General features: G+C 52.0%; 1 protein-coding gene across 3 annotated transcripts; it reads left to right on the top strand.

The window, feature by feature from the left end:
* B3GNT3 (UDP-GlcNAc:betaGal beta-1,3-N-acetylglucosaminyltransferase 3) lies at window positions 1-8,721 on the top strand. 3 transcript variants are annotated; one of them, XM_081177944.1, is made up of 2 exons: window positions 1-95; window positions 7,188-8,721. In XM_081177944.1, exon 2 carries the CDS (start codon window positions 7,194-7,196, stop codon window positions 8,337-8,339), a length of 1,146 nt encoding a protein of 381 aa, XP_081034070.1. In that variant the 5' UTR covers window positions 1-95; window positions 7,188-7,193; the 3' UTR covers window positions 8,340-8,721. The 3 variants fall into 3 exon arrangements, with proteins under 3 accessions (XP_081034070.1, XP_081034069.1, XP_081034071.1); XM_081177943.1 differs by lacking the exon at window positions 1-95 and adding an exon at window positions 5,359-5,454; XM_081177945.1 differs by lacking the exon at window positions 1-95 and adding an exon at window positions 6,513-7,047.
* The last annotated feature ends 1,823 nt before the right edge of the window (window positions 8,722-10,544 follow it).

Raw genomic sequence — 10,544 nt, 5'->3', positions numbered from 1 at the left:
CCTTACCTGCCCAGGTGAGTCAGGCTACCAGGTGCGCGAGGCAGACGGACTCTTTGCCGGAGTCCTGCAAGGCGGAGAGGAGGCTCAGTCTCTGGGTGAGTCCATTCAGAAGCCTTGGTGCTTTGGGGGGGGGGGACACAAAAAACCCCAATTAGAATTAGGATGTGTGTCTGTAGACTATTGTATTTTAATATTCTGTTGGAAGCCGCCCAGAGTGGCTGGGAAAACCCACCCAGATGGGCGGGGTATAAATAATAAATTATTATGATTATTATTATTCTCCAGATAAGCACAATAAACCCATGATAAAGAAATATTGTCACAGCAGGTTCAAAGCAGCATTAGGCTGGACTTTGTCTCTGAACTTGTTGATCCAAAACATTGCCAAAAAAATTAAATAAATCTATTTCCTCCCCATTAACACGCAGGGCGGGTTGTAATTATTATCTTACTCAGAGTTTCCAGATTTTTCTCAACCCATTCAGGTGTAGTGGGACGTGTGCTTTTTTCCCTTCCAGTTTTTAGCTGTTATAATCTTAAAACACTTTAAAGCTATTATAACCTTAGTATTTACCTTTTAGCTATTGCTTTATAATCTTAGTGTTTGCTTTTTAGCTATTATAAATCTTTGCAGCTGTTAAACACTATTTGGATGAAGATTTCTTTTTTAAAAACTGGCAAGAGTTAAACGGTATAAAAAGTAAATAATCCAAAAAATGAAGAGCCATACTGAGCAGTAAACAGGCGCAGCGGTGATCAGCCCTGCAGGGATTGATGTCCTCCGGGTGGCGCTGGTTTGGGGCCTCTGGGAGTTGTAGTTTGGAAGAGCTAGAAGAGACTGGCGCCCTGCAGGCTGCTCCAGAAGATGCTTTCATTTATTCTTATGTATTTATTTATACGCCACGTGAAAGGGACTCAAGGCAGCTGACATATAAAAGCAAGAACCACATTTTTTCGGGGGGGGGTGTCATTAAAAAGCAGTTAAACATTGATAGACATAAGACTATCTATATCTATAAAATCTGTTTTAAATAGAAACAGCAGCAACTTTTCATTAAAGCAGTCAGCTCCCCAAAGACTGTTGGAGCAAGGAAATCTTCAGCCACGAAGGATCTGGGCTGCTTTCCTGAGGAAGGGAGTTCCAAAGATCCCAGCCAGCGAGAAGGGGGAATGTGGCTCTCTCTCGCTCTCTCCATGTGAGCTGTACAACAATCCTTCAAGGAAGGCTAGACTGAGAGGGCACACAGCTGGCTCCCCAGGTCAGACCTTTCATGGCCAGGTGGGGGGATTTGAACCCCACCATGTCTCCAGGTAGGGCTGGAAGAGGCACCCTGACCCCAGTCCCGGAGATCTGCTGCCGGCTGAGCTGGAAGACTCAGCAGCATCCAGTGTTCCTACTTATGCCATCCTTTTGTTGGGAACCAAGAGACTAGACTCTTCCTTCATTTCTAGGGAGGACTGTAGCTCAGCAGAACATTCACTCCGCATGCAGGTACCTGAGCTCAAGCCCTTGAGGGCATCTGCAGGTTAGACTAAAACCATGGAGAGCTGCTCCTTTCTTGTCACTTGAAGACATGGGTTCACGTCCTACTCTCTGGAGCAGGAGAAACCAAGCTTGATCCACCTTCCTTGAGGCAGCCCTTGAGATGTTGGAAGGTGGCTCTCCTGTCTCCTCTCCGTCTCCTCTTTCCAGGCTAAACATACCCAGCTCCTTCAAGCGTCCCTCATCAGGCTTGGTTTCCGGTCCCTTGATCATCTTGGTCTCCCTCCTCTGCACACCTTCCTGCTTGTCAACATCCTTCTTAAATTGTGGTGCCCAGAACTGGACACAGGACTGACCAAGGCGTGGTCTGACCAAGGCAGAATAGAGTGGCACTGTGACTTCTCTTGATCAGGAAACTAGACTTGTGGATGAGGCCTAGGATGGCATTAGCTTTTTTTGCTGCTGCATCACACTGTTGACTCATGTTCAGCTTGTGGTCCACCAAGACCCCTCAGTCCTTTTCACATGGACTCTCCTTCCTTGGAGGCTTTTAAGCACAGGTTGGGGGGCCATCTGTCATGGATGCTTGAGCTGAGATTCCTGCATTGCAGGGGGTTGGAGTAGATGACCTTTGGGGTCCCTCCCAACTCTACCATTCTATGATTCTACTGGCAAGGCAGGTGTCCCCCATCTTATATTTGTGCATCTCGTTCTTCCTGCCTAAGTGCAGAACCTGACATTTTCCCTCTGGAGATGCTTTGGTCTCTAGTGGGGAACAAACCCCTCATGAGACGACCAGGATGTCAGGTCTGCACTCTCTCCATCTAAATCCAGGCCTAAATATGTGAATAAATCAAATTTATAAGCTGCAACAGCCTAGAATAGCATTGGTGTTTTTTATTTTTCATGCTCTGCCCTCCGGAGTCTGAGGTCTCAGTGCTCCTGGAAACCAGGAGGGGAGAGTTGCCTGTAGCACTCAAATCCTGCTTATGGGGTTTCCCAAAAGTGGCAAGAGGTCGGCTGCTGTGAGAACAGAATGCTGGCCCAGAAGGGCCATTTCCCTGATCCAGCCGGGTCCTTGTACTCTTGTAGAACCTCCAGGGCCAGAAGCAGTCTATCTCCATTCCCCAGTCCTTGGGGACATTTGGCCACTGGGAGGACAGGGTGCTGGGCTGGGTGGGCTGCTTCGCCCCCTTTTTGGCTCCTGCTACACTTGGGGTCCCCCCAACCCCTGGATTCCAGGTCCCGTGAGATCTCCAAGTTCACCGGAGATCCAGCAGCCAAGCTCAGCCCTGCTCCCCAGGCTGCCTCTGGTGACTCACTGTCAACTTGGGGCAGATTTTGCCAAATTACTACTGCCTATCGTGCCCTGGGGCCTCTTGCAAAAGAGCGACTCGCCCAACAGGCATTTCTGGTCCCCATTAAGAAACCGTTGACTCCCGGGGACTGTCTGGGTGGCAGAACCAGCCGGGGCTCCGCGATGATTAGGCAACCTCCCCAGAGGGCAGATTTATTCCTTTTTTCTCTGGAAATTGTTTTTTGGTCCCGTTTGCAAAATAAAAAAAAGCCACTTCTTCTTACGGAGGTGGCATCTCACTCGGAGCAGAACCTGTCCAAATCAGCTGGTGTGGCTCACTGAGCTTGCTCTGGTTTCGGTGAGTCTACTCTGAGTAGAGGTCACCCTGAATTTGGCTCCCAAAAAGATTGAAACAGGACAGGTTGATGTAGCCAAAGCTGCCTTCTGCTGAGCTAGACCATTCGTGGAAAATTAGAGGTGGAAGGGACCCCAGGGGTCATCCAGCCCAACCCCCTGCCCTGGTTCCTATCTAGCTGAGATTTGTGGAGGCAGCGGTGGCGCAGTGGTTAGAGTGCTGGACCAGCGAGGAACCAGGGTCCCAATCTCCCTGCTCAGTGCTCATTGGGCGGTGATGCCTTGGGGGCCAGTCGCTCACTCTCAGCCTGACTTTGAGAACCTGTTCACAACAAGGAATCGCAGCTAGGTTATCAGAACTATACAACTGGAATCTCAGAGTCATGGGTTTGAGTCCCACGTTGGGTGATAGATTTCTGCATTACAGGGGGTTGGGCTAGATGACCCTCGGGGACCCTTCCATTTTGATGATTCTGTGTGAAACGGCTGACCTCCTCACCACACAGCACTGCCCTGGCTGGACCCCTCCTCATTTTTGGCCACCTTGGATTGAGTCCAAAGAGGCTGGTGGCAATTTCCACCCGCAAAGAAACCAGCTTAGCTGCATTCTGAGCTAGCAGAATGTCCTGGTCTGGATTTCTCTTGGGGCCAGTTTTGTGTGCAATGCAGAGGCGAATGCCATGGGGCGGGTGTGCTTGGAATGTGACTTGAGGTGGGGTCTGCCCGATGAGGGAGGGGTCCCCTTTTTGATGCGGCCTCTGGTTTGGTTGCAGCCCTGCAACATTCCACCGGTGACAGAAGAACCACCTGATGAGATCAGGCCAGCTCCTGCTCTCACAGGTGCTCAGAGTTAAGCTGTGGAACTCCCTGCCACAGGAGTGGCCACCAACTTAACATGGCTTTCAAAGAGGATTGGCCAAATCCATGGAGGAGGAGAGGGCTATTGATGGCTCCTAGCCAGGGTGGCTGTGCTCCACAGTCAGAGGCAATGTGCACTCCTGAATCCCCGTGCCTGGCAGCCCCAGGAGGGGAGAGGGCACTTTTGCTGGAATCCTGCTTGCAGGGCTTCTGTGAGAACAGGATGCTGGACAGACGGGCCCATTTTGGGTCTGATCTAGCAATCCAGCTCTTCTTTTGGAACCTCCAGGTCCAGGGACAGTCTATCTGGATTCCTCAGCTCTTAGGGATCTCCAGCCCCTGAGAAGACAGGCGTATTGAATCATAGAAGTGCAGAGTTGGAAGGAACTCTGAGGATCATCTCATCCAACCCCCTGCAAGGCAGGAATGGTTAGCAGGGAGAATCATAGAAATGTGGAGTTGGAAGGGGCCCTGAGGGTCATCCAGCCCAACCCCCTGCAAGGCTCAATCTCAGCTGAAGCATTCCAGACAGAGGGCCACCCAACCTCCAAGAAAGGAGAGTCCACCACTTCTCATGGGAGTCTGTTCCACTGCCGATCAGTTCTTGCTGTTGCAAATAAGGCAGAGACATGGCTGGCTGTGGAAGCATTGCAGTGAAAGACTTTGAAGCAGAGTGGTGACCGTTGCCTTCAAAATGATAGGCAGGGCTCCGTCTGCCAGCTTCATTGTGTCCTTCATTTGGTGCAGGGATTTTATTTTCCGGATAAACAGGGCTCTGTTTTTGCACCTACATGCAGACCACTTTTCATTGTTCTCTGAGACATGGAGAAAAAGGGAAAGCGGGACATTCTGGGGTCAAGAGGGAAACCAGGACAGCATTTGTAGTTCCGGAACTGTCCCTGGGAAACTGGGACCCTGGAGGGTCTGCAACTGCCTCATTGGGGCAAGGCCTACTGGGGAGAGTTGCTCATTAGGCCTCAGTGCAAAGCAACTTCTGGCGTTCCATTCAAACCCATCCTTTTTTCCAAAAGCATGAGGTCTAGAAACTTAGCTCCTGCAGAAGTCCTCAGGTTCAATCCTGAAATCTGCCGGAAAGCCACTGCAGGGTCATCTAGTCCACAACCCCCCCCCCCGACTGGTAAATGACGCGGCTCCCTGTGTTTTGATGAGTGATGCACCCTGAGATAAATATATCAAAGAGAGCATTTCTCAACTGGTCTGGAGTGAGTTTGTGCCTTAGCAAAGTCATTGCAGGAAACTGAGTTATTAATGCCTTCCGGTAATTGTCGGAGGTTGCAAAACAGACCCCAAAATAGCTAGAAAGGGAAGCAAGAGCGGAAGCAATGGCTTCAGGTGCAAGCAGAGGCCAAGTGCCGCGGGGTGCAGGGAGTTCCTTTCTCCGAAACAGACCAAAGAACTGCTCAAGTCGAAGATGCAACTGGCAGAGTGCAGGATCCAAAGGGTGAGGAAGGAGATTCTGGCTTATCAGGAACAAGTTTCTGAGGGTAAGAGTCCTTCGATGGCAGAGTGGACTCCCATGAAAGAAGGGGTTGGGAGGTTGCTAAGCAGAGGTTGGGGGGCCACCTGCCAGGGATTCCTGTGCTTCCTGCATGGCAGGGGGTTGGACTGGATGACCCTCGGGGTCCCCTCCAATTCTATGACTCCATTTCACCTTCTTGAAAGGATTTTTAAAGTTTCTTTTCTTTTCTTTTTTGCATTTTGGGAATTTGTTCCTTGCTGCCTTTGCACTTTGAAAGGTCTCTGGGCTGGCTGTGCAGATTGTTTGCTGGGAGATATTGCCAGATAAGGACTCCTTTAATTGGAGCCTGTGGCTTGGAGAAAGCAAACAGGGAAATAACAAGCGCTTGGCACCAGGGGCTCTGCGGGACTTGTTGCCACAACACACACAGAGAGAGACCAAGTCTTGGCTGGGAAGGAGGAAGAGGATCTAGGAATACAATGGTACCTCGGGTTAAGTACTTAATTCATTCTGGAGGTCCGTACTTAACCTGAAACTGTTCTTAACCTGAAGCACCACTTTAGCTAATGGGACCTCCTGCTGCCGCCACACCGCCAGAGCACGATTTCTGTTCTCATCCTGAAGCAAAGTTCTTAACCTGAAGCACTATTTCTGGGTTAGCGGAGTCTGTAACCTGAAGCGTATGTAACCTGAGGTACCACTGTAATTATAACTGCAGGTCAGAGAAAAGGAAACTAAGGGAAGAAGAGGGGTTTGGATTTGATATCCCGCTTTATCACTACCTGAAGGAGTCCCAAAGCGGCTGACATTCTCCTTTCCCTTCCTGCCCCACAACAAACACTCTGTGAGGTGAGTGGGGCTGAGAGACTTCAGAGAAGTGTGATTGGCGCAAGGTCACCCAGCAGCTGCATGTGGAGGAGCGGAGACGCGAACCCGGTTCCCCAGATTACGAGTCTACTGCTCTTAACCACTATACCACACTGGCTCTCAAGAGACTTAAACCTTTGCTGTCTCTTGTCATGTCCTACTGGGGAATAGTTGCTGTGCTCACTAGGCTTGACAGCCTGTGCAGATACTGTTTTTGCTAGAAAATGTTAGGATTTTACGTAACTGATGCTGGTTAGTGTGATTAGTATAAATCACATGAGATGTCCGAGAAGAGTGTGGGAACGGAAGACCGTCTTATCTCTTCCGTCGGAGAGTGTTATTGGATTGTACTTTCATTTTGCTGTATGCTTTCTGGTTTTCTGCCAGAGTTTGGAAGGCACAGACGTGATTATGGATTCTCTGTATATATTGTGAATAAAACGTAGTTTAGATCTTCGGATGTCTCTATCTTCTTGCTGCGTGATGCCGAAAGACTGGTGTGCACTTTTCGTATGAGAAGTGTTGCAGAGGGGCACTCGGGAGTGAAGGGACATGCCATTCCAGAGACGTGCCCACTGGGAGACGCTGGGAGGTACTGGGGGTCTGCCGTCCCCCCCCCCAGGAGAGCTTGCCAACAGAAAAGAGTCCACTCCTATTTGCATGGTGTGATTTACTCCTGGTTTCCGCCTGGATCAGTCCTCGGTGAGCGTATGTGTGTGAGAGAGAATCTACCTCATTCCCTGAGCTGTAGGGTTGGAAGGGACCCCAAGGGTCATCCAGCCCAACCCCTGCAACACAGGAATCCCTCGTGTGCCTCTCACCCCCTCTGTTCTTCCCTTCTCTCCCAGGTGGAAATGTCGCGACGTTGGTCCTACAAGGTGGAAGCTGCCGTCTTGGGTGTGGTGGGCTTCATGGGGCTCTGCTTTCTCCTCCAGACGGACGAGGACCCTGCTGTCTCGATGGAGCCCAGAGCTGCCACCCCAAGTCCATCCACGCCTGCTGCCGCCACCCAGCCCTGGCGCAGCCCCGCTGCCGAGTGCCACGAGAACGTCTCCGTGGCCAGCGTCCCTGGCTTTGCCGAGCTGCCGGGCCACATCCAGGACTTTTTGCGCTACAAGCACTGCAAGGTGTTCCCGCTGCTCCTGGACTTGCCGGAGAAATGCGGGCGGCCCGAGTCCTCGCACGAGGTCTTCCTCCTGCTGGCCATCAAGTCCTCTCCGGGGAACTACGAGCGCCGGGAGATCATCCGCAAGACCTGGGGCCGCGAGCGGACCTTTGAGGGCGTCCACATCCGCAGGGTCTTCCTGGCGGGGGTCCCGGGGAATGCCCGCGATGCCCGCAAGCTTGGCCGGCTGCTGCGGCTGGAGACGGAGGAGCACGGGGACATCCTGCAGTGGGGCTTCCAGGACAGCTTCTTCAACCTGACGCTCAAGCAGGTCCTCTTCCATGCCTGGATGGAGTCTCACTGCCCCGGCGTGCGGTTCGTCTTCAACGGGGACGACGACGTCTTCGCCAACACGGACAACATGGTGCGCTACCTTCTCGGCATCCCGGGTGCGGGAGATGAGCATCTCTTTGTGGGGCAGCTGATCACCAATGTGGGCCCCATCCGTGAGAAGTGGAGCAAGTATTACGTCCCCGAGCAGGTGACCACCTCCAAGTCGTACCCGCCCTATTGCGGCGGCGGAGGGCTCCTCATGTCCGGCTTCACTTCGCGGACCATCTACCAAAAGTCCCTGGGCATTGAGCTGTTCCCCATCGACGACGTCTACCTGGGCATGTGCTTGGAGAGGGCGGGACTGGCGCCCGCCTCGCACATGGGCATCCGCACGGTGGGGGTGCGCGTGCCCTCGTCCAAGCTCGAGTCCTTCGACCCCTGCTATTACAAGGAGCTGCTCCTGGTGCACCGATTCGTTCCTTACGAGATGCTGGTGATGTGGGATGCCATCCACCAACCAGACTTGGTCTGCGGGAAGAAGGTCGTTTTCCGAAACCTCTGAGGCTGGGGGGGGGGGATTTTGGATGTGTGTGTGAATGGGGGAAACTGCGATGGAGGATGCCCTTTCCTTGCAGGATTTGCTCCTCTCTCGAACTCGTCTCCTGCAGCAGAGGGCAATGTTTCCTTGAGGGATTTCCCACTCTCTCGAACTCTTTTCCCCTGGACAGAGAACTGCAGGGAAGGTGTGTGTCTCTGTATTTGAGGGGCTGCGGCAGCTATGGGTGGGGTGGGGCTTGTTGGGGTAATTTATTCTTCGCCTTTAGCCCTTCAGTGTAAGCCGAGCAGATGGCTCGGGTGCAGCTGGCTTCTCTTGGACTGGTTTGACTTCTTCAAAGGGGAAAGCCTTTGCAAAAGGGATGGCAATAAAGAATTGAACATTGAAACTGTAGCAGCTTTGACAATCCTGACCCACAATGCAACACTCCTCTGGGGTCTTCCTGGTAGGACGTGCTACGCCCAGGAACCCCAAAACTCCTTTATCTTCCAACTCCAAGGTTCTATGATTCTGCCCTCCTTGTGGAAAAGAGGCAGCTGTGGTTTGGGCAAAGGGCAGCCTGGAGTTCCTGCTTGGGGAGCAGCCATAAGGCTGGTGTGGGTGATATTTCGTTCCCATGTCAGCAAACGAAGAAAGGGAGTGGTGGTGCAGTGGTTAGTGTGTTGGACCAGGACCCAGGAGGGACGAGGGTTTGAATCCCACCACTCAGCTGTGACACTCAGTGTGGACCTTCGAGGTGGTTGGAGTCTCTCTCTTCTCTCTCTCAGCCTAGCCTTCCTCGTGGGGGGGGGGGGACCCCTTCCAACTCTGGGATGCTATGATTTGCAGTGGCTCCTGACTGGATTTGCATTCAGGTGCTGTGCTCACCCTTGCTTACATAATTGCTTCCTTTGGCCTTGATTGACAGACGCTAAAGCAGGATGTTCTTCGTAAAGGCCAGATAAACAGGGTGTGTGGTGCCTTACAGGGACTGCCATTGTTCCAGAGCCAGGAATGATCACCATAATGACAAGCAATCCATCACAAAGTTTCCTTCACCTGTTGCTCAATTTGTACCACAGGCCCGCAATTCTTTGATCTTGGCCCTTGCTCCTGAGGCGCAATGGAGTGTGTCTTTGGGGCGTGGAGTCAAACTGCTGCACTAACAGCACCGAAGTGACCCCCCCTTGGCACAGGCCTGGGTCTTGTGTCTGGGTGTCCTGGGCTGTCCAGACCAGGGGTCAGCAAGCTTTTTCAGCAGGGGGCCGAACTATATTTTTTTGGGGGAAATGAACGAATTCCTATGCCCCACAAATAACCCAGAGATGCATTTTAAATAAAAGGACACATTCTACTCCTGTAAAAACATGCTGATTCCCGGACCGTCCGTTGGCCGGATTGAGGAGGAGATTGGGCCCATAGCTTTCACTTTCAGATTTGAAAATAAGAGATCAGCAGCTTCGAAAATAAGGGATCAGCAGCCTCACCTGTCCTGGGGACAGTCTACGGGATCTCTAACAATCCGGGATAGTAGCCGGATGCAGTGGGAAACCGCGCTGGAATAAGGGAATTTCCAGCAAAAAAAGGGAAGGTTGACAGCTATGATTGGGCTGGATCCGGCCCCCGGGCCTTAGTTTGCCTACCCATGGCCCAGACAATGAGACCTCCCCCCCTTGGCCTCACTGACGGGGTAAAAAAGGAAAGCAGAGCAAGACGTTGGGCAGCAGCCGGGCTGCAGGAGTTGCTGGAAGGAGGCAGACAAGGCACCATCCAACTGCCTTAGGGACTCCTCTCCAGATTTCTGCAGGGTTTACACATTTATTCTCCCAAAATATCCCACAAGGCAGTGCAGGTTTAGGGTCAGGCTTTTCCTTCTCCCAGATGGGCTCCTTTCCCAGATGGACGACCCGCCCCTCACTTCCCTGGAGAGAGGTGTGGCCATGGAGAAGGGGCGTGGCCCAGGGAGAGGGGCGTGGCCTGGGGAACATTCTTTTTTTTTATTAAATATTTTCTTGATTTACAAAAGTGTGTGTAATGTCTCTCTTTCGTATTCCCCCCCCCCCATGTAACATTATTACAATTTAGTTTCTTTGTTGAGACATTAGGAAGAAAAGGGGGGTGGGGGTGGAGGGGGGCTGGGGATCATTTTGAGGGCCGCCTGGTGAGATTTGGAGGGCCACATCCACCTGCTCACCCTGGAACAAAAAGACTGCAATATCTTTAATCTGTCTC

This window comes from Podarcis bocagei (genome assembly GCF_964188305.1).
Source record: "Podarcis bocagei genome assembly, chromosome: 18".
NCBI classification, from domain to species: domain Eukaryota; kingdom Metazoa; phylum Chordata; class Lepidosauria; order Squamata; family Lacertidae; genus Podarcis; species Podarcis bocagei.
The sequence above is the reverse complement of the archived record's forward strand: the minus strand, read 5'-3'. Positions and strand labels throughout refer to the sequence as shown.